A 24401-nucleotide genomic window follows, 5' to 3' on the forward strand; every position below is an offset into this window, starting at 1 on the left:
ACCACGAAGTAAGGAGCTCTGGCTCCTCCCACCTCACGGGCCTGAGATTTCCGGGGACCACTTAAGGAAGAGGCTCCTAGACTTCATTTCCCATTTGAAATCGGAAGTAGGTTGCAGTGACACGGAAGCCCTAGAACACTGCTGGGGTGTTTTTTCCCGGCTAAACTTGCTCGCCTAGGACTGACCGGGATTGCGGAGCACACAGGGCCCACCTCGCTCTTCCGGGGTTTCCCGAGCCGACCGGAACTGGGGCGGAGCCTCCCGAGCGCGCCCAGCGCGATTGGCCGGCACCGCTGTCGCTCAGTGCTCCGAGTGGAAGGGGCTGACCGCCGGCCTCCGCAGGGTCGCGGGAGCCGCGCGGCGGATGGGAGGGGCTGGAGCGAAAGTTGCGGGCGCGGGATCCGGTATCCGGGGCAATGGAAGCGGGGCCCGCCTTGTCCCCCGGGCCTTCCCGCTCCTTCAAGGAGGAGCTGCTCTGCGCCGTCTGCTACGACCCCTTCCGTGACGCCGTGACTCTGCGCTGCGGCCACAACTTCTGCCGCGGGTGCGTGACCCGCTGCTGGGAGGTGCAGGTGGCACCCACCTGCCCGGTGTGCAAGGACCGCGCGGCCCCCGCCGACCTGCGCACCAACCACACCCTCAATAACCTCGTGGAGAAGCTGCTGCGCGAGGAGGCCGAGGGCGCGCGCTGGACCGGCCACCGCTCTCCGCGCCTCTGCCGCCTTCACCGCGGCCAGTTCAACCTCTTCTGTCTTGACGACAAGGAGCTGCTGTGCTGCTCGTGCCAGACCGACCCCCGGCACCAGGGGCACCGCGTGCAGCCGGTGAAGGACACTGCCCACGACTTTCGGGTAAGCGCGGACGCGTGCTGGAGGTGGCCGAGCGCGCACGTGGACTGGAACCCAGCACCCTGACCCCGCTGCTCCTGCACTCCAGCCTGCCAGAGCTGGTGTGCCCGGTCCCGCCCCTCTTCCCCCTGCCGGCTTGCTGGTGCCTCCTCGGGACCCCCACTCCCTGCCGCTGGTAACATACAGAGGCTGCCTTCTTCATCAAGGCCGGCCCAGGGGCCTGAGATGGAAGGAGAGAGAATGTCAACAGGAAGTGTGAGAACTGGGGTTACAGGATGTTCTCAAGACAGCTCCCCTGCCCCACCACCTCTGAAGGGCTGAGGCCGTGCACCCTTTCTACCACAGGTGTGTGGCCCATGCCACTTTTAGAAGCACAGGTGTGGGTAAGCCCGCAACCCTGGAACTTGGCACACTCAGGGTGGAGGTGCAGGACCCCAAGACCTGGCCAAAGATGTGGAGCCTTTTAGATCTCCCCACATCTTTTCCCTCCTTCCCGGGCTGGATCCCTGTATTGTGTAGCTGTGGGGAGGCCTCTGGCCCTGGCCCTGGCCACCTGGTCCCTTCTGGATCACTCTCTCAGCATCCCCCTAGAGTTCCAGTGGCTATAAATAAGGTAAGGAACAACTTTAGGGCAAACTAACATGGAGAAGTTTTTGGCAGAGGAAGGAAGAATGATCAGGAAATAAGGATTAGCCATCTCAGGGGTTTTCAGATTTTTTGACCTCAGCTAGCACATGGTAAGACATGTTTTTTCCATTGAGACCCAGAACTGCCACATGCATGTATGGTGTCTGTATCAGCTGAAACAAAAGTTCTGTGAAAATGTCTATTGTACTCAGGTATTTTCTGTCGTTTTATTTTAAAAACTGCACAGGGTGTAAAATATTAATTTATTTCATCACCAACTAAAACCTACTAATACATAGGTCAGACCCACAGTTTGGAGAACCCAGCTCTGCTAGTCTGAAGCTGAGTGTATTGAAAAGGAGGCACTATAAGAATGCCTGTCTCCAGACACTGTTTTAGTTTGTTTGCTTTAATTCCTTTCTTAAGAAATATCAAAAGTTGACAGTTCCATACACATTTTGACAAAGTTCAAGTGAAGGGGAATGTCATCAATATGCTTGTTTGAACCCTACACTAGCTCGGCAATGGGATAAGCCTGTAACTGCTGTCACAGTGGTCCACAGCAGTGCTTTTTCTCCTTCATTTCCCTTGGTAGAAGTGCCAGGTCCTGATTTGGGATAGCTGAAGTAAGTGCTGGGCATTCTGGGGGCTGGGGTTGAGGTAGGGGGCCACCAGGGATCGAGTCATGACGAATCACCATGGGACCGCCAGAAGTATAGATCAGGAAGATGGGCAGGGGTCAAGGCCAAGAGCACTAAGGCAGAACCCAGGGCTGAGCTAAGCCAGGATTCAAGATCAGTGAGCCAGGTGCCCCAAAGTGCATATGGTCTAATGACATCTTTCTGTTTATTCAGCAGATGCCTCGTACTGCTAGGCCCTGGGGATACTGCAGGACACGAGCTAAACAGTAATTCATACCTTCAAGGAGCTTCAAGCAGAGACTGAGGGGTTAGGAAGTGTTAGCCAGGTGAAGGGGGGTCAGGGAGGGTATTTCAGGCAGAGGCAGCAGCATGTGTAAGGGTCCAGAAGCAGTGACTTTCCAGACACTGAGAGAATGAGGATGGGGTTGCAGAAGGAGCCAGGAGGCCCCAGTCTTGGCCTTTGTTCTAAAGGCTGTAGGGAGCAGTTGGAGGGTTTTAAACAGAGGAATGATGCTGACAGACCAGTGGGCACTCAGGGCTATGTCTGAAGGGGTGAGGAGTCCAGTCCGGAAAGATCTGAGGAGTGTGCTCAGCCTGGTGCTGGGTGGCATCACTCATGCGTTAGACAGCTGTGCGCCAGGACCTATGCTGGGTGCTGAGGCTGCAGAAGTCAGTAAGCCAGAGCCCCTGCCCCATGGAGCTCGCACTGTAGTGTGGGGACGTCAGCCAGCAAATAGACAAGTTGTCGTTCTGCATGGGTGGATAGGCGGTGGTGGTGGGGACAGTGTGGGAAGGCTGGACAGGTGAGAAGGGGCTGATGGGGAGCCCTGAAAGCTGTCCCACAGAGGCTTTGCGATGAGATGTGCACATTCGAAAGATTACTTTGGCAACCGTATGAGGGACTCCAGCAAAAATAATCATACCAGCCAACACTTTTTGACCACTAAACTAGGTACCATGTGCTCTTAAGTGTTTACTTGTCAACACACTTAATCCTCACAAAAACCCCATGAGGTTGTGTATTAGTTTCCTCTCGCTGTTGTAATAAATTGTCTCATACTTTGTGGTTTAACACAGCACAGATTTATTAGCTTACGGCTCTGGAGGTCAGAAGTCCCGACGTCAAGGTGTTGGCTCCATGCCTTTTGGAGGCTAGGAGAGGATTTATTTCATTACCTTGTCCAGCTTTTGGAGGCCCCTTCCTTCATCTCTGAAGTGCATCATTCCAACTTCTGCTTCTGTTGTCCCGTTGTCTTCTCTAACCCCCCTGCCACCCTATCGTAAGGACCCTTGTGATTACAGGGGGCCCCCGCAGACAATCCAGGATAATCTCCCCATCTTAAAATCCATATTTTAATCACATTTACGGAATCCCTTTTGCCATGTAAGGTAACACATTGCCAGGTTCTGGGGATTAGGATGTGGACATCTTTGGAGGGGCTGCTATTCAGCTTGCTACAAGTGGGTACTGTTCTCCCCATTTTACAGGCAATGACACTGAGTCTCACAGAGGTTAAGCAGCTTGTCCAGAGTTAGAGCATTTACTGTACAGTTCACCTGGGGCCTTGCTCTGCTCTTACTCTGGTCATGGACTTTTTTTTTTTTTTTTTTTTTTTGCGGTACACGGGCCTCTCACTGTTGTGGCCTCTCCCGTTGCGGAGCACAGGCTCCGGACGCCCAGGCACAGCGGCCACAGCTCACGGGCGCAGCCGCTCCGTGGCATGTGGGATCCTCCCAGACCGGGGCACGAACCCACGTCCCCTGCATCGGCAGGCGGACTCTCAACCACTGCGCCACCAGGGAAGCCCTGGTCATGGACTTAGATAGAAGCTTCTCTGGTCCCTGCTGGCCCTCTGTTCCGGAGCCGTGAGGGCAGCTGCCTCTGTGTTGTGGGTCCTTAGAGGCTTGTGTGGATGAGAACCATCGTCAGTGGGCTGACAGGTGTGGGCTGAGTGCCTGCTCTGTGCCAGGCACAGTGTGTGCAGGAAAGGACAGGGTGGTTCAAGCCCCTGCCTTCTTGGAGTCAGGTGGGCATGATCGAATACTAATCACACCAATGGTCAGTCACGGGCAGTGAAAGCGGTACCTCTAGCATTAGGACGCAGGTCTCCTGACTCCCAGTCTGACGTTTGGCCCGGCTTGCATCTTCAGAGCAAACCAGCCCTGAACCTCCACCAGGTCCCAGGCCTCAGAACTTCCTTGTCTAGACCCCTTTCTTCTCCATCTCACCGGACTGATATGACGGCCATTCTCTGCCCTCCAGCTTCTTCCTGCCCCAGACCCAGCCTCTTCCCCTTCTGGGGTTACCGTCTTAGAATCAGTCTAGCCAAGCCTAATCGGGGTTTATTCCAGGCACCTCTTAAGTCTTCCCCCTTCCAATCCTTTCCCCTTTTCCCAACTGCTCAGCCTCATCCTGGATCTCTCCTTATGGGCCAGGCCTTCCCAGATCCAGGTTGTACTGGAAGATGTTTAATTGCCTCCTGGCAAGGCCTGTGACCAGGGGCAGGATGGGGTCTTACTGAGCACCGCCCATTGAGGCTCCTGAGTTAGGGGGCCTAGCTCTAGTTGCCATGGTAGACACCTGCTTCTTAAGGAGGACTGACCACCAAGGGGAAAGGAAGAATGGGAGCCTGGATTGGAGTTGGAGAAGAAGGGCATCTGAATGAGATCAAGTTGTCCCAGTTGCATCTCTGCAGTCCATTTAAGAAACCTGGAAAATAAACCAGGAGGAGAGTTAAGTTACCTGGGACCACGTGACACTCAGTAGTAACGAGCTAACACATGCCTGGTGCACTCTTATAAGTACTGAACGTGGATCCTCACAGCCATCCTCTGAGCTAGGTAGTGTTCTCATCCCTCCTATCCCGATGAGGAAACTGAGGTGCCGAGAAGTTAAGGAACGTGCTGAAGATCACCCGCTACTAAGTGGAGGAGCTGGGATTTGAACCTGGGTGGCCAAGTGCCAGAGCTCTTAGCTGCTATTTCAATCTGCCTGAAAAACAAATGTTTGAAATACATAGGAAAAATGACACTACCTGGAGACAGATGCCAGAAAATCCTGGTGATGGGCTAGGTGAGCATGCACAGAGAAAACTGCATTCTTCATTTTTATGGTGGCATTTGAGAGACCATGGGCACTTTCTTGCCTTTATCTTTCAGGGTTGGAGCCTGACTGCCCGAGAAAGAGCTTTTGCCAAAGTTCTCACCAGTGGTGAGTGAAAAGGACAAGGTACAGATCAGGCCTCCGAGCTCTCGATCCAGGAGGCCATGGGGTGTAGTGGAGAGAACGTCAACGCCGAGTGTATTTGTCAACTGGGCAAGTGGTTAGTTGAGCATCTAGTTTGTGCTGAGACCTGGAGATGTGCAGTGGTTGAAACAGTCTCTACCTTTTCAGAGCAAGCCTTCATTCCGTCTGCAGTTTATGGAGCGCTACTGTGCTCGGTGAGAGGACCAGAGGAGAGAGGTCCTCTGTGAGAGGCGAGAGGACCTGCCCCCAGGAAGCCTGCAGCCTTTACAGGAAAGTGAAGTGGTGATGCTGAATAGGAAGTTCAGTGGCAGAGGTGTCCACAGAGAGGCAACTGAACTCTACTGGGGAGGCCAAGGTGGCTTTCTGGAGGAAATGAAGAGGGCCTGAGCTTAGTTTTCAAGGCCACGTTGGGATAGTTGGGTGAAGCAGGTGGGAATCGGTCAGAAGCAGCAGTATATGTAGGGCCTCAGAGGACAGAGAACCTGGCTTGTGCTGGACAACGCTGGCTGCACACATAGCTCTAGCACTTTGATAAGTACTTGAAAGGGTGCTGTGACAGGAAATAATATTCTCTTACTGGCACCCTTCCCCTTTTCTCTTATATCACACAGCACCTGTGTTAATGGATATTTTGGGTAAAACAATATTGTAAAATCCTTAGGATATTAAATATGCAGTTGAAATTTGCTGCTTAAGGTATCAAATTGTAATTTTTAAAGACACCTGGTAGACTATATAATCACATTCTGAATCCTTTAGTGTAAATAAAACCTTCCTATTTTGTGTGTATTTATAATTTAAGTCATCTTGAATGTTATAATTGAAGCCAAAATCAGAGCTTTTGCTGGGCTTGGGCCCTGGGTGATGTTCCAGATGTGTCATGGGCCACTTAGCTCCACGCAGGGCAGTGATGACCCTTATTGGTCCTGACCAGCCTTTGCACCAGAGCCCCCACTAGTCTCTGTCATTTCAGGCACTCCTTGGACTACATGCGGGTCCCTGAATGGTGGGTCCAATTGTGATCCAAGTGTGTTTAGTGTTAAAATCAGAATATCAGAAGCAAACATGAAAAGTGTATTGTTTAGATTCATTTGAAATCGCACTTTCTCCCTGTAGTATTTTGTAGGTTAACCACTAAACGTATATAGGGGAAAAAAGTGGAATAAAAAATCTACAGTCTAAAAAAAGACAAGGAAGAGAAGAAAAAGACGTATCGAGTAAGCAGGACAGATAGCACAGAACGAGAAGGTGGACTTAAATGCAATTATATTGGTAATTATGTTAAGTACTCCAGTTAAATGACAAAAGCTGTCTGACTGGATAAGAAAACAAAATCCAACTCTGGGCCACTTAAATATGATGAAGTCATTAAATGAAAAATTACATTTGCTTAAATTCAGTATCCTTTTGTGATTGAAAAAAAATTAGCAAACTAGGAATAGAAGGAACTTTATTAAACTGCTTAAGAATACCAAAAAACTTGTAGCAAATATCATATTTAATGGTGAAACACTTAGAGTTTTCTTACTGAGAACAAGAAGAAGGCAGGAATGCCTATTATGACCACTTTTATCCAAGTTTGTATTGGAGAGCCTAGCAAATAAAGTCAGGAATAAAGGCATAAGGTTTGGAAAGAGGGAAACAACACTGGCATTATATGCAGATAATATGATTGAATCTGCATAGAAATTTCTGTTGCATAGAAAATAAAAAGGTGCTATAGATAAATTATAAATATGTAAATGAGTTTAGACAGAACGCTGGTTTGTAAAATAAAGATTAACAGTTGTGTTTATATCAGTAGCAAATAGAAAATTTTAAAAACCATTTACAATAGTATTTAAAAAAAATCAGATATCTGGGAATAAATGTAACGAGAAGTGTGCAGAACTCTGGCAGGGAAAAATAGAAAACTTTGTTGAGGGACATCAAAGGAGACTAAGTGGGAAGATATACCATATTCATAGATTAGAAGACAGTATTTAAAGATGTCAGTTATTCTCAAACTGATCTGTAGAGTCAATTCTATCCCAATCAAAATCCCAACATGATTATTTTGTGGATTTTGACAAGCTGATTTTAAAATTCACATGCAAGCTCAAAGGGCCAAGAATTGCCAAAGCATTCTTAGGAAATATTTATTAGATGTCAGTTTATATTGTAGCTGTAGAAGTTAAGATTGTGATACTGGCGCAAGGATAAACAGATGGCCAGGGAAACAGACTGGGGAACCTAGAAACAGATCTGTGTGTGGTGTATGACAGAGGTGGCCTTCAGACCAGTAGGGGAATGGTAGTATTCTTTTATAAATTAAAAAAAAAATTTATTGAAATATAGTTGATTTACAATGTTGTATTAGTTTCCAGTTTATTCTTAAATAATGCTTTTGGAGCAAACAAGCTACTGGGTCACACCATTCACAAAATAAACTTCAGATATCCACATTAGACCCAAATGTGAAAGGAAAGCTATAACTTTAAATAATATAGGAGAATATCTTTATGACCTCAGAGTAGGGAGGTATTTCTTAAAACCAACGAGCACTAATTCCAGAGGAAAACACTGATACATTGGATCACGCTGAAATTAAGAAACAGAAGTGGTACAATAGGAGATACTAGTTATGCATTTAACCCATAAAAGACATACACTGTGTATTTATAATAAATTCTTACATGCCAGTAGGAAAATGGCAGGCAACTCAATAGAAAAAGGGTCAAAGATTTTAATAACAGTTATTTAAAAATAAAGATCCAAATGGTTAATAAACGTTTTTCATTCACATTACTCATGTGGTATAAATTGGTACACCTGCTTTGGAAAAACGTTTAGCATTTATCTACGAAAGTTGAAGATACACGTACCAGTGGCCCAGCAATTCTACCCCCAGGAAATATTCTGTAGAAGAACCAGTGTACCTGTGTCCTAGGAGACCTATACAAGAATGTTCATCCTATTTGTATGACTCGAAGTTGTAAATGACCCAGCTATCCATTGACAACAGAATGGATACCTGATTGTGGTTGTATTCATAAAATAAATTACAATGCAACGATGAACGGGTAAACTTACATACAATTATGTATTTGAATCCTACAAACTTTATGTTACGTAGAGGAAGCAAGACACAAAAGAATATATGTAGTTTTATTCTATTAATATAAAGCTCAAAACCAGGCAAAACTAAAGTGTATTATTTAGGTTAGGGATCATACATAGCGGCTATAACTCTAAAGAAAAGCAAGGAAGTACCATAGAAATTAGGAGTTTCCTCTGACAGAAAAAAGGGATTAAGGTTCAGAAGGGACATGTCCTGGGTGGTGGTTACAGGGGTGTTCAGTTTATAATTACTTAAGAGATAGCACGTTTATGTCTTATGCAAAGAAAATAAATTGGTGACAACAACAAAGGAGATTGAAAGGTACAAAGTAACTCATTAAATTGGAGAGAAAAGAGAATTCCCTGGCAGTCCAGGGGTTAGGACTCGGCGCTTTCACTTTCACTGCTGTGGGTCAGGGTTCCATCCCTGGTAGGGGAACTAAGATCCCGCAAGCTACACAGCAGGGCCAAAAAAAAAAAAAAATTGGAGTGAAAAGGAAGGAATTTCCTCTCATTAAGCTCTTGGTAATTTATAAGAAAAAGTTAAAACTTCTAAAGTTTTCATTTTATAGGCTTTTAAAAATTTGAGGTATAACTTATATACAGTTAGATGCACAGATCTTAAATGTTCAGTTGGATGAGTTCTATTACACACACCCTATACCTGCCACTGCAAACGAAGTAGAGAACATCTCCATCACCCTGGAGGGGTCCCTCCTTCCCAGTCAGTCTTGCACCAAGAGGCAACCACTTTCTGATTTATCACCTTGGATTAGTGTTGCCTGACCTTCAACTGCACATAAATGGACTGATACTGTGTACTCTCCTCCAGCGTAGTATATACATATACCTTTTGGTTCACCTATGTTATGTGTATCAGTAGTTTGCTCCTTTTTTTACTGCTAAGTAGCTTTCCATTGTATGAATATACCATAATTTACTCACCCATCTCTTGCTGATGGACATTTGGGTCATTTCCAGTTTTTGATTTTCCGTAAGTTTTAAAGATGCGTTGTTTAATTTGACATTTATGGGAGGAAAATTTCATTCACATGCTAGGTTGTTTAAGGAATTGGGCAAAGTATGGCCAGGACTATAAGCTTTTATTCTCCAGAACTAAAGAAATTGACATGTTTGATGTCAACAGATTTGGAAATAAGATGACACATTTGGAAACACAAAAGACAACTAGACAACATAGTAGTAGCTCCCTGAATGAAATAGGGTGGGTAGTCTTGTGGTTAAGACTGTGGCCTTTATTCTTGGTCAGTTCTGCAGACAGATCGTGGTTCTGCTGCTAACTAAAATTTTGGCAATGTACTTAACTTTCCTGGGCCTTCTTTTCTCTTCTATATATTAGCAATATAGCGCGTACCTTGCAGAAATGTAAGAATTCAATAGAATGATGTTTGTAAAGTACCTAATTTAGTGCCTCGTGCATAGTACATGCTCAGTAATAACTGCTTGCTGGTGGTAATATAATCATTGGTGGGTCTCACCAGCTAGCATCTCAGAGAAGGGCACATTTTATTTAGGGTTGGGATTTGCTGAATTAAAGCAAAACTCTCCAAGTGATTGAAAAGTTTGGGAAGGACAAGGGACTGTCACCCCCCTCTCATCTTCATTACCCCATAAATCCCGGACTGAAGGTTGAAGGGCAGAAGGTTGGGCCGTGTTGTTTGGGGCCAGCATGCCCCTGGGTAATGTGACTTGCTTCACTCCTGTCATTCACACTTCTTTGGCAAATCGTGGAATTGTCTTTGGGGACCCTATTACATAACTTTGCAACAATACATCTCGTCCCACAAAATAACACATTGGGATGATATTTCAGTGGTTTTGTGGGACGCTCATGCTAATGTTATTTTGCTGTTGACGAGACACACCTTAGAGGTGATATACTACGGAAAACAGTATTTTTTTAAAATCTGTTAAATATTGTCAAGAAGAACATAAACATGACTAGAATGAATAGAAAACAAAAGCTGCAGAAAAAGAAATCATTGTTTATTTTCTGTAGAAGAGTGGTTAAAAGAATGGACTGTGGAGCAGGACAGATGGGCTAGTTATCTAGTGCTGTGTAACAAATTATCCCAATCATAGTGGCTTAAAACAAAAATGTCTATTATGTCATGGTTTCTGTAGGTCAGGAATCTGGCATGACCTGACTGGTTGTTTCTGCCTCAGGGTCTCATGATGCTGCAGTGTTGGTCGGGGCTACAATCTCATCTGAAGGCCCAAGAAAGCCAGGATCCCCACTCAGGCTCACTTGTGTGGTTGGTGGCAGGATTCGGGTCCTTGCGGCTGTTGGTTGGATACCCTCAGTTCCTAGCCCCATGGGCTGCTCCAGAGGGTGGATCACTTCCATGCAAGGGAGCAAGCACGGGAGGGCAAGAAAGGGGTGTGTGCAGACTTTTTGTCACCTCAGTTCATGTCCCATCACCTTTGCCATATTCTGTTGGTTAGAAGCAAGTCACTAGATCCAGCCCACAGGGAGGGGATTCCACCAGGGCATGAGTACAGGGAGGTGGGATCATTGGGGCCATTTTAGAGGCTGTCTCCTTCAATCTGTGCTCTGGCTCCAATGATGGATGTCCCTCCCACATGCAGAGTATGTTCACCCCCTCCCAAGATTCCCAAGCATCTTGTCCCATTACAGCATCAGCTTGAAGTCCAGAATCTCGCCATCTACATCAGGCCCAGGTGGGGATGAGGCTTTCGAGGACAAATCTGTATTTATCACTCATAACAAATTAGCCTCAAATTTGGCATCTTAAAACAACAAACTTTCTTATCTCACAGGAGGGATCACTGGGAACGATCTTAGAGGCTGCCTGTCACCACTGTTTAGGTTCTCATCCTTGCTCTGCCATGAACTAGCCGTGTGCCCTTGGGCTAGTCACTTCCCCTTTCTGTGCTTCAGTTTTTTCATCGGTAAAAGCGGGCTGATAAAATTACTAATAGGAATAATGTGATGATTAAGTGACGTAATGTGTAAAGTAATTAGCAAAGTCCCTGGCACATAGTAAATGCTCAATAAATGGTAGTCATTTATAATTAATGTTGTTAGAATTGTCATTTTTCCAAAGAGAAAACTTGTGAGGCTTTTTCAGAATGTAGAGGGAAAAGGATAAAGATGGAGAGAAAATGCTAGGCCTGGGATACAAAAGGTCAGAATCCAACCTAAAACCAGCAGTGGTTCCTCTAGGAGCCCAGGGAGATCAGAGCAGAGGTTAAATTTATAAAACAAAAACTAAGCAAGAAGTATTTGAATCTGCTGATTAAAGTCTTTCACACGATCCAAGCACTACTAGAATATCAGGATAAGGCAGGGATGCGGGGAGACGTGTACAGTAGCCCCTCTGTAGTTACAGGTTCCACACCTGTGGATTCAACCAATGGGAGATCAAAGATATTCGGGGGGGAAAATCCAGAAAGTTCCAAAAAACAACTTGAATTTGCCACTCTGGCAACTATTTACATAGCATTTACATTGTACTTACAACTACTTACGTAGCATTTTATACAAATACGACACCATTTTTATATAAGGGACTTGAACATCCTTGGATTTCAGTATCCGTGGGGATCCTGGAACCAATCCCCTATGGATACCAAGGGAAGACTGCAGTTTAGATAAGGCCCTGTGGGAAGAACTGGGTCATCCCCACTATCAGGCCTATTCTTTCGTGACTGCAGACCAGTCCAGTTCAGAAAGTCACCAAGGGAGCCTGTGAGTACATTGTCTTTACCGTCGGGCCCACAGCTCGGGTTCATGGCCCAGCCTTCACCAGCTTTAGGCCAAGCAGGATGCCTTCTGTGCTGTCCCGTGACCAGTGTGGGAGGGAACAGGTCCCTTTACCTCCTCACCCTGTCTCTCCATCTGTATCAGGTATAAACGAAGGGGCTGGGTTAGAGGCTATCTGAGGCCCTTTATGCTGTACCCCATCCAGTTCAAGGTCAGGGCTGTGCTTTTCCAGCTGTGTCCCACAGCACGTGGCCGGACCGGGTTCAGTAAATGTGGTCGAGTGGTACCCACGGTGATGTGCAACTCCCACTGTGGTGTGGCGTGCTGCATCCCTGCCCAGCCTCCACCCTAACCTGCCTCCTTGCCTCCTTCTCGCCCCTCACGGCAGGCCAAGTGCAGGAACATGGAACACGCGCTGCGGGAGAAAGCCAAGGCCTTCTGGGCCATGCGGCGCTCCTACGAGGCCATCGCCAAGCACAATCAGGTGAGCGACGCTGGGGCTGAACGGGGCGACGGGGACACCCGGGGTTGCTGCGGGGAGAGGTGCAGGTGGGCCGGCCCTGGCCATGCTGCTGCCCACAGGGTCGGCCTTTGCCAGCCCTGATGGCCTCGCACAGCCTTGCCCTCGGATGCCGGTTGTGGCTGCGTGGCCTCTTTAGACACCATGCCAGCAGCCATGGAGCAGCTTCAACAGCCCCCTGCACCACCTGCCCTGTGGTTTCAGGCTGACAGCACGTGCCACGCTGCACCACTTGCCCGGCCGCTCAAGCCAGCGGCACCCTCATTCTCACTCCCCATGTCCATGGTCTCCAGAATGCATCCGTCCGTTGACAGTCGCGGTGCACTGCCACCATCCTGGTCCAGGTCCCCATTGTTTTTTCCCTGGCCTCCTACCCGGGCCCCGTACTTCCACTCTTGTCCTGCAGTCCACACTCCCTGGAGTGGACTGATCTTTTCTAAAAATAGATCGATTGTGTCACTCCTCTGCTTAAAACTGTCCAGTGGTTTCCATGGCACCCGTGGCACAGTCCAGACTCCTCACCATCCAAGGGCCTCATCCAACCTCCGTCGGCCCCTCAGCTTCATCTCCTCCCAAGCTCGGCCTGTGCCGTGTGCCTGGCTGGCCTGGTGCAGGATGCGGTGGGGACACCTAGGGAGTGTCCATGTGTCCAAGTGACAGCTGCTGTCTGTCCATCCCAGGCACTGTGGAATTCTCAGGAGGTCAGGTGTGAAAAGTCCAGGATTCCAGCTTCATTAATGCTTTTCCTCTAAAGCCAGTCAGTCCAGGTGGATGAAAAATGAAAGTTTTGTGTTTACCTCTTTATTGAGGGGCTGCCACTGCCAGCATGGGAGTGGCTGGAGCTGAATTTACACTGGCTGGTTTTTCCTGTCTACTCTGTTTTTTACCTTCTGGTGTGATAAGAATCATTCCGGATTTCACTCTCTCCCTCTATAAGTTATCAGTCTTTTTACCTGATATTTCAACAGCGCCATCTCTCCTCATATGCATTTCTTTGTTTATTAATAAGTGTGTACATCCTTTCACAAGTATAACAGCCATTTGCATTTCTTCTGTGAAGTTCACATTCTTTTCTCCTTGCGCGTTCATAAGAACACTATTATGAAGAAGAAGAATAATCTACCATATAGGTTGGAAGTATTTTTCCTAGTTCGTCCTTTTTCAAAAAATCATTTCCCCCCTTTTTTTGGTCATTTTCCCTTTTTCAGTGAATCATTTTGTCGTCGTATTATCAGAGCCATAAACATATATTGAATTTTCAGTTCAAAGATGTGGGTTACTAACCTGCCATTGCTAGAGCACACAATTCGAGTTGTTTTTCCAAAATTTGTCATGGAATTGTACTTATGTATTCAGTCTCTTGCCATGTAAAACTTCTTATTTTTATATGTATCCAATTATCTCATTCTTTCTTTCAGGCTTCTCAATTTCATATCATGATAAGAAAGGTCTTTCTCATTCCAAGATGAGAAATAGGTCTCTGCTTTTTCTTTGAGTATGTTTATGGTTTTGTTTTAACTTATTTTAAATGCTTTTCATAGTTATGATTAGGAGTGTGCATATTATTAATGATTCAGTTTTAAAATAAAAACTTCCTACTATTTTTTTGGTAAGCCTCTCTATCAAATTTGAGGTCCTAATATTGGAAGGCAAATAATTTGTTTTAAACGATTAGACATTGGATTTTATTTTATTTATTTACTTATTTTGGCCATGCAGTGCTGCATGCAGGATCTTAGTTCCCTGACCAGGGATTGAACCCCTGCCCTCTGCAGTGGAAGTGCGGAGTCTTAACCACTGGACATCCAGGGAACTCCCTGGAAGGCAAATAATTTTTTAAAATCTTTGCTGTTTGCAACAGTTCACGTCTGTGATTCAGGGCTTCCCTCACTATTGCACAACCTATACAGGTACAGAGTATTGCTGAGGAATTTATAGGACTACAGTTGTCATCTATAAGCAGTGATTTGATTTTATTTTTCATGTATCAAAACAACCTCATTAGGCTGTTTGACTTATTTTAAACTTATAAATTCGTGCTAAGAAAGCTGCATGTATATTTTGTCTTTCGAGGTTTTGCATGTGATTTCTCCTGAAAAATGGAGTTCCTTTGCTAAACATCTGGGAGCCAGATGTGGTGGCTGAGGCCCCCTCCCGCCCTCTGCTGCAGGTGGAGGCTTCCTGGCTGGAAGGGCGAATCCGGCAGGAGTTTGACAAGCTTCGAGAGTTCTTGAGAGTGGAGGAGCAGGCCATCCTGGATGCCATGGCCGAGGAGGCCAGGCAGAAGCAGCTTCTGGCCGAGGAGAAGATGAAGCGGCTGGCGGAAGACACGGAGGCCCTGGCCCATGAGATTGAGCGGCTGCAGATGGAGATGAAGGAGGATGACGTTTCCTTTCTCATGGTGAGGAGCTCAACGTCCAGAGTCAGTGACAGGGACCAGACGTTCAGGGGCCAGCGGGAGCCTGAGGCCAGCGGCCCTGGCCGACCCAGCCTTCCCGTAGCTTCCGGACCCCAGGTTGGAGGAGCTTCCAGATGAGGTGCTTGGCTTGTGTCAGGAGGCGTAGGAGCTTTCTTTTTTTCGTAGGAGCTTTTAATCAAGACCTTGAGGGCCTCTCCACTCCTCTCTGCCTCTCTCCTTCCCTCCTCCTCCCTCTCCCTTCCTCTCTTGCACTTATTCTTCCTCTCTCATTTTTTGTTTCTTCTCTCTTGACTCCTTCTTGATACAGTAGAGTACTTTTTAAATAATTTTTTATGCGCCACTTCTCTAGATTTATGGAAAGTTGCCATTCTGTAGGTTATCTTTTCACTTTCTTGATGACATCCTTTGAAGCACAAAAGTTTTCCATTTTGCTGAAGTCCTATTTATCTGTTTTCTTTTGCTGTTTGCGCTTTTGGTGTCATATCTAAGGAACCATAGCCTGATCCAAGGTCATGAGTTTTATAGTCTTGTCTCTACATTTAAGTCTGATCCATTTGGAGTTAATTTTTTATATGGTACAAGGTGGGAATCCAGCCTTTTGCATGTGGATACGCAATTGTCCCAGCACCATTTGTTAAAGACCTTTCTTTTCTCATTGAATGGTCTTGGCACCCTTGTTGATAACCAGCTGACAGTAAATACGAGAGTTTATTTCTAGACTTTCAGTGTCCATTGGTCTATATGTCCTTATGTTAGTACCACACCATCTTGTTTAGTGTTGCTTCTAATGAGGTTTCTTTTTTAATTGAGGTATAGTTGATTTACAATATTATATTAGTTTCAAGTGTTCAGCATAGTGATTCAAAATTTTTATAGATTTATATTCCATTTAAAGTTATTATAAAATATCGGCTATATTCCCTGTGCTGTAAATATATCCTTGTAGCCTATTTATTTGGTACATAGGAGTTTGTGTCTCTTCATCCCCTCTCCTTATCTTGCCCCTCCCCTCTCCCCCCTCCCTACTGGTAACCACTAGCTTGTTCTCTGTATCTGTGAGTCTGTTTCTGTTTTATTATATTCATTTGTTTATTTTTTAGAGTCCGCATGTAAGTGGTAACATACAGTATTTGTCTTTCCCTGACTTATTTCACTTAGCATAATATTGTTGTTGCAAATGCCAAAGTTTTATTCTTTTTTTATGGCCGAGTAGTAACTTTTAATAAGTTTTGAAACCAGAAAGTGTGAGCCATCAACTTTGTCCTTCTTTTCCAAGATTGTTTTGGCTCTTCTGAGTCCCTTGAATTTCATATCAATTTTAGTATCAGCTTATCAGTTTCTGCAAAGAAGCCAGCTGTTATTTTGCTAGGAATTGCATTGAATCTGTAGATCAGTTTGGGGGGGGGTATTGCCATCTTAACAATATTAAGTCTTCTGATCCATGAACATGAGATGTGTGGCTCCTTCTGAGGTCAGAAACTCATGTTTTCTCTGTGTTTCTGTTTGTGTCTCTGTTTTTTTCTTTTTCAGAAACACAAGAGCCGAAAACGCCGGTAAGTTGACAAGGCTGGTAGAGGGGAGGGGAGGAGTCAGCAGAAATACCAGGGGTGCAAACTCCCATGGCTCCAGGGCCAGGCATGTAATGAGGCTGGCTGGGTGCAATACAGAGGGAGCAGGGGGACTGACCAGGTGGAGAGCCCTCTTTCAAGGCACCCACTTCTGATTTGCACTGGTGCAGTGTTGTTTTCCTGAGTGTGGAACGTGAGCATTCCCTGTGTGGGGAGAGAGTGCCGTCGTGCGCGGGGACTGTAGTTCTCTGGGGGCCGGCCCCCTGCCTCTGAGAGCCTCAGGACATGCTGGTTTGTGTTGATGGTTGTAGAGTTCACAGGGATGAATATGGAAGAACTGTGTCCCTGTCAGAGCTATACAAAGATGGAAGAAAGTGCTTTGGGCAGTAGTGAGTTCCCTGTCACTGGAGATGTTGAAGCAAAGGCCAGTGACACTTTCAAAATGTGGGACTAGAGGGCCCTTAAGCTGCCTTCCAATTCATGTACCCTGTGAGCTGATGTGTTCGTGTGATTTCTGCCCACATGCATGTCTGAGAACCTCCTATTTATATTTATCCCAGTGGGGGCAGGATGGGCTCAAGTACTGAGTCCTGAAGGGGTGTGAGCTGCCCAGTTGGCTCCTCTTGTATTGAGTAAGATGGCCAGGGAGTCTAGGCCTGAGGCAAGGGATCCTATTTCCAGCTGACCCAGTTAGGTCCCAGGATGCATGGCCCTGGCCCAGCACACCAGGCCCAATTTTCCTTTCCCAGCCTCTTCTGCACGATGGAGCCAGAGCCTGTCCAGCCTGGTATGCTCATCGACGTTTGCAAGTACCTGGACTCCCTGCAGTACCGAGTCTGGAGGAAGATGCTCGTGTGTGTCGAATCTGGTGAGAGGGGCCCAGGCGGGTGTAAGAGCAGGGAGGTCATGCAAGGCAGAGAGCCAGCTGAACTCACTCCTTCCAGCTTCCCACCCCTCTTCCTCCTCCCCTAACTGGTCCCTTCTCTAGCCTCTTTCATTCAAGCCCCTGTGCCCTACTCCCCTTCTTGCCCCACTGCTCAAACCCCTCCTGGCTGAACCCTTCCTTTTTGGGTCCTGACTCTTGGCCACCTCTTCAGAAAGAGCAACTGACTTCCCTTTCTATTCCGAAACGTATTGTATATATAATATAATGAAAGAGTTCCTCAGTTCAGGGGTGCCTTTCCAAGGTGATTCCAGCCCACATGAGTCACTATATCATGTGCTGTGGACTGAATGTTTATATGTCCCCCCGCCCTCCAAATTCATATGTTGAAGCCCTAACCTCCATGTGATGGAATTTGCAAACAGGGCCTTTGGGAGGTGATTAGGGTTAGAAGAGGTCATGAGGGTAGGGCCCTGTGATGGGGTTAGTGCCCTTTTAAGAAGAGACACAAGAGAGTTGGCTTCCTCTCTCTCTCTCCCTCCCCTGTGTAAGGACACAGCAAGGAGATAGCCATCTATAAACCAAAGAGGGCCCTCACCAGCAACTGAGCATGCTGGTACCCTGGTCTCTGAATTCCAGCCTCCAGAACTGTGAGAAATATAGTTCTGTTGTTTAAGCCACCCAGTCTCTTGATACTTTTGGAGGAGCAGTCTGAACATGATTTTACAGGGAGAAATGTCAGTAACCCAGGGGCATGTTACGTGCTTTTGTTAGATGTCACAGGCATTGTGTCAGGGTCAGGATCCCTGCCTTCATTGGCTTCCTGTGGCTGTCCGAACAAGGGACAAAGACTAGACGCTTTAAAATGGCAGAAATTTATTCTTCTGGAGGCTTGAAGTCCAAAGCCAAGGTGTCAGCAGGGCCGTGCTCCCTCTGAAATCTGTAGGGGAGGATCCTTCTCTGCCCCTTCCTACCTTTTGGTATTTGCTGTCAGACCTTGGCTGGTGGCTGCAGCACTTTGACCTGTGCCCAATATCACAGGGCTTTTCCCCATTATGTGTCTATGTCTCTTCTCTTTTATAAGGACAACATTCATATTGGATTAAAGGCCCCCTCCACTCCAGTCTGAGCTCATCTTAAATACTTACATCTGCAACAACCCCATTCTCAAATAAGGTCACCTCCTGAGATACTGGGGGTTAAGACTTGAACATAGCTTTTTTGCAGGGCACATTTCAACCCATAACACCACCCCTCAGCCCAGGGCAGCCGCCTCCATGCACTGGGCCCCGTGGGACACAGTCTGTCAGTTTAGGGGGACCGGAGGCATCAGGCTGGCCTGACAGCAGGGCGGGCTGTCAGGTTTGCTGATTTCACCCACTCTCTTCCCACGGCCCACCCAGTGCCTTTCAGCTTTGATCCCAACACTGCGGCTGGCTGGCTGTCCGTGTCAGACGACCTCACCAGTGTCACCAACCACGGCTACCGGGTCCAGGTCGAGAATCCGGAGCGCTTCTCATCAGCACCCTGCCTGCTGGGCTCCTGCGTCTTGTCGCAGGGCTCGCATGCCTGGGAGGTGGACCTGGGGGCACTGCCGAGCTGGCGCGTGGGCGTGGTGCGGATGCGCCAGGACGCGGGCGCCGAGGGCCACTCGCACAGCTGCTACCACGACACGCGCTCGGGCTTCTGGTACGTGTGCCGCACACAGGGCGTGGACGGCGACCACTGCGTGACCTCGGACCCCGCCACATCGCCCCTGGTCCCCGCCATCCCGCGCCGCCTGCGCGTGGAGTTGGAGTGCGAGGAGGGTGAGCTGTCCTTCTACGACGCGGAGCGCCACTGCCACCTGTACACCTTCCACGCCCGCTTCGGGGAGGTACGGCCCTACTTCTACCTGGGCGGCTCGCGGGGGGACGGGCCCCCCGAGCCGCTGCGCATCTGCCCCCTGCGCATCACCGTCAAGGAGGAGCTGGATGGCTGAAGCCTGCCCTGCCTGATATCGCCGGGTCTCGCGCCCCGGTCCCGTTTTCTTTCTGTCTCTTCCCAAAGGCACACTTGCCTTGGTACCTCTCTGCCTCCCGCCTTCTTGCCAGGATCTTCCTACTGGCCATCCTGTCCTTTTCTGTGTCTCCAGGCCATGTACCTCCTCCCTCATTTTTGGTCCCTTCTCTACCCACCTTTGAAAGTTATCCAGGAGACACCTCCCTGATTAGGCTTTTTCCAAAGTTGTGGCATCCTCTGGATGTGAATTTTCTGATTCACATTCTAAGATTGCTGGGCATAATGTTTGCTTCTAAGAATGGGTCTGTTTAAAAATGTAAGTTTCATCATTTTCCAAGAGTGGTGAGGCCAGCAGACTGGAAGAGGACTGCTGTTGAGAAGAGTTTGTTACTCACAGTCTCCAGGAGGAGGACCCTGCCATGGTGGGGGTGGGGTGGGGTTTGGGAAGCACCAGGGTCCTTAGGAGGCAAGGGGCGTGAGGGGAAAGCTTGGGTGGGAGACTTATTGTGCTTTTCAAGGGAAGGAACAGGCCAGGCAGGGTAAGTGGGTTTATGATTGGCAAGTTGGAATACTTTTGACCAGCGCTAGGGCGCAGGGGCTGCCCCTAGGGATGATTAGGACAGGGGGATATTGGCCTGGAGTGGAGGAGCCCTGTGAGAGCCTGATACAGGAGGTGGTTGGGGGGTATAGCTCTGCGTGTAGAAGGTTGGCTGCATTTGAAAGGCGTGCTCATAGGGGAGTTGTTTGCTGTATCTAGGAATTTGCTAGCCGGAGAAGCCCCAGATGCCAAAGTGTCAAGATTACAGAAAAGAAGAAAATACAGTTAATACAGGACCATTGCCATGGCTTTGGGGAGGACCCATGGCTAGGCTTGTCTGTCACTTTATACCAGTATTTAAAACTGCTCCAGGGGCCTCCCTGGGGCCCTTCAGGGTGGGGTTGCGGTCAAGGCTGCCCATCAGCTCGGCTCTGATTTATTGATTTACACTTCTTGGATGATTTCCTGTGAACAGAGTTTCCAGAGCACTTAAAAACACACAATTTAAAAACCATGGTTTAGACTCGTTCCCTCTTTGGGCCTCACTTTCCTCATCTGCAATGAGATTGTAGGCCTGGAAGGTGGTGCCCTTCTGTAATTGTGTGCAGCATCTTCCTCTGATTCTTCTCACAAAGGTACAGAAGGGAGGGAAAGAGGGGCCCTTTCAGTTAGGAAGGAAGGAAGGGGACGCGGTCCAGGGGAAGTACAAGGAGGGAGGGAGCTCCAGGGCTCTTGTCTTTGCTGACCTCAGCCTGCTCGTTCTTGTTCTCCTGGCTTTTGTGTTCTCATCCTGATTTCTTCTCCCTCTGCCATGCCTACAGACTCCTACCTCCACCTTTTCTTCCTCATACCTGCCTGCAGAGAGTTTTTAATTGTCAACTCACTGTGTCCTGGGACAGTACTGTAAAAGGAAATGTTTTCCCACTGGAGCAGTGTTCTAATGGGGCGCTTTCCTGACCAAGGGCTCACAAACTTTCTCCTGCTTGTGTCCCCTGGTTCACAGAAATGGACATTTTAAGCAGAAATGATGACTCAAAACTAAATATTGGTTATAAATGGGATGTGTACATCATTGGCAGCCATGGGGAGGGACGTGGTAGGATATGCCACTGAGTGAAGGAAGAGCAGGCGTGGGCGAGGGGGTGAGGATGTTGGCAAACAGGTATGAGCTGAGCAGGGCCCTGCTAAAGGCTCTCAGACTCAGCAAAGCTCAAGGCACTTTGCAGCCAACACATCTGAGTCCTGTGTGCACTTTCTACCATAAAGTATTTATCTAGCCCATCAAATATAATTTCTACATAATAATCTTGACCTGAAATTATTTTGTTAGTTGTAATAAACTTATAAAAAATGTTTTTCCTTTCCACCTTAGGTGTTGGAAGAGGTTTTCTTAGAGGATAATTTGCATAGCCTAGGGCCCTTTTTACCAAAATGAAAAATGATATTTGAGCTAAAGCCCACTTTGTCTTTTGACATTTTCCTTTCAGTGTCATTGTAAACAAAAGTTCATTCACCTTGTATTCCACCTTTTTTGTTTTTATTATTGGATAATCTATTGTATGGATATTCTACATTTTATTTATTCTTCAGTTGGTGGAAACATTTCGATTGTTTCCACTTTTTGCCGTTATGAATAACGCTACTGTGAACACTTGAGTACAAGATTTTGTGTGGACATAGGTTTTTCGTTCTCTTGGGTATGTATCTAGGTGTAGACTTGCTGGATCATGTGGTAACTCTGTTTAACCTTCTGAGGGACTGCCAGGGACTTCCCAGTGTGGCTGCACTATTTTATAGTCTTACCAGCAGGGTATGGGGGTTCCAATTGCTCTGTATTCTCATCAACACTTGTTATTGTCTGTATTTTAACTTAGCCATCCTAGGGGTGTGAAGTGGTATCTCATTGTAGTTTTGACTTGGATTTCCCTGATGCTTAATGGTATCAAGCCTCTTTTCATGTGCTTATTCTCCATTTGTTTATCTTCTTAGGAGAACTGACTTCAGATCCTTTGCCCATTTTTAACTGAGCTTTTTGTCTTTTTACTGTTGAGTTGCAAGACTTCTTTATATACTTTCTAGATACAAGTCCCTTATCACATACATGATTTGCAAAAATTTTCTGCCACTCTGTGGGCTGTCTTTTCACTTGCTGGAAGATGTCCTTTGAAACACAAAAGTTTTAATTTTGATGATGTCCAGTTTATTTTTCCTTTCGTTGCTTGTGTATCCTAGATCTCTTACCTTTGACACTGCCCTTAAGCTCAGAGACTCCAGATTCTGGATTTTGGCTCCGGCTTGGGCATTTGTCCTGCTGACAAGGAGCCCTAGTCCAAGAGCCCGTTCCTTCTTCCCTTGAGCCCTCCTACTGCCGCCTCCCTCTCTCACTAGCCCCCATTTCACTCTCCTGCTCAATGTGACATCCAGGCTGGAGGTTGACTTAATGATTCATGAGCTACCTGAGCCTTTTGAGCCTCTGCTCCCTCATCTAAATGAGGATTAGGATACCTACCTCAGGCTGTTGTGGGGATTTTGGTGTATAAATGCCATGTGGTATATCCTAAACATAGTATAGATGTAATACCTGTTGGCTAATTCTTCAGAAAATGGGAGGTTTTGAATGTTGACCTTACGAATCATGTTAATGAAAAATCCCAAAGGAACCTGAGAAATGTAAGTTATCCAATATTGGGAGCGCTCAGATTCCTTGAGACTTTTAACAAGATTGTATACACAAAACTTACGTTTATGACAAATTTCAGTAACATGGGAAAATGGTTATGTTGTGATGACCGAGAAGACTAGGATTTATATGTATAGACATGCAACACACACAGAAAGACCATTTGTCTCTAATTTGTGTGTGTTGTTTGATTAGATCATCCATTTATGTGGCTGTAAAATCCAAAGGTACAAAAGGTTCTAGAACAGTCTCCCACTTCTGCCCAAACACTCAGCTCCCTTCCTTGTGGGCAGTCATTACCATTAAAAAATCCTTCCAGAGAGATTTTATGTACAGCAATACCCTTGTTTTATGAGTATATTCTGGTTTCCCCAATACACTGTAATTTAAAAGCAGATACTCTAGATCTGTATCTCTAAGCAACCCAACAAGAGGAGAACACTCAAAATAAAGGATGTTATTCAAATAATTTCCTCCCCTCCAGGGGGAGGTTTGTTATGGATGTTTTCATGCAGTCAGTTCACTGGTGGATTCAGCTTTTCATTGTTTACTTCACCCTAGGGTTTTAAAACAGGGAAAAACAAAGTGGAATTTAGTTGCTCCTGACATTGGAAGACAAAACTTACACTTGAGACCTCAACATATGTTTTTAAAATCTCAATCCTCACCAAGGTGTCCAGTGACCTACATAGCTAGTGGTTAAGAGGCTGGGCTATGGGATGGGCAGCCTGGATTCAAACTCTGCCTCAGCCACTGTGTCACCTTGGGAGAGTTATTTAACTTCTCAGTGCCTTAGTTTCATCATGTGAAAGGATGAAGATAATATCTTAAGATTAATGGAGATAATAACCTACTTCATAAGGTGGTTATGAGATTAAGTGAGCAAATGTGTAAAGCACTTAGGATAGGGTCTGGCATATACTTTGCTGTTGATAGTTTACCGTTGTTTCCCCTGGCTCTGCTACTCCATAGCTCTGTGGCTTCAGATAAAGCCATTCGACTTCTCTTCTGTAAACGGGGAAACGAAGACACGGGCATGATTTTTTCAAGGTCTTTTCCAGTTCTAATGTCCTGTGATTCATAATTTGTGTCCCTAGCAAAGGCTGGGATCCTGCACGCAGTAGGGGCTGCTGATTTAGGGTGCTGCTGTCGACCAGTATCCAAGACCCTGCAAGTGGTACCAGAAGGCTTGCCTCATGTTTGAGTCTGGAGAAAAAGAAAACGAATGAGTCGTAATGTGTGAAGGATAGAAAAGTTATTCCGGAGAGCAGCAGGTCTTGAAACTTTGTTCCTAAGATTAGTAATCAATCATGCACAATAAAATTGTACTGTCATGTTCCACAGATGGCTCATGTGCTTGTTTGTGGGAGGTTAAAGATGATGTCAGTGGACTTCCCTGGCAGTCCAGTGGTTAAGACTCCACGCTTCCAATGCAGGGGGCACAGGTTGGATCCCTGGTTGGGGAACTAAGATCCCACATGCTGTGCAGCCAAAAATAATAAAATAAAATGATATCAAATATTGACTCGCATGCACTGTGAATATGATCTCTGTGGCGGCAGAGCTGTTGGATTGGGCAGAA

The 24401-nt window shown here is 46.7% G+C and overlaps 1 protein-coding gene across 1 annotated transcript; it reads left to right on the top strand.

The window, feature by feature from the left end:
• Positions 1-274: 274 nt before the first annotated feature.
• Positions 275-24160, top strand: TRIM35 (tripartite motif containing 35). The gene is made up of 6 exons (XM_004270689.4): positions 275-851; positions 12599-12694; positions 14901-15131; positions 16680-16702; positions 17467-17585; positions 19004-24160. Exons 1-6 carry the CDS (start codon positions 417-419, stop codon positions 19579-19581), a joined length of 1482 nt encoding a protein of 493 aa, XP_004270737.1. The 5' UTR covers positions 275-416; the 3' UTR covers positions 19582-24160.
• The last annotated feature ends 241 nt before the right edge of the window (positions 24161-24401 follow it).

The sequence above is a fragment of the Orcinus orca genome, chromosome 6 (genome assembly GCF_937001465.1).
Source record: "Orcinus orca chromosome 6, mOrcOrc1.1, whole genome shotgun sequence".
Taxonomy (NCBI): domain Eukaryota; kingdom Metazoa; phylum Chordata; class Mammalia; order Artiodactyla; family Delphinidae; genus Orcinus; species Orcinus orca.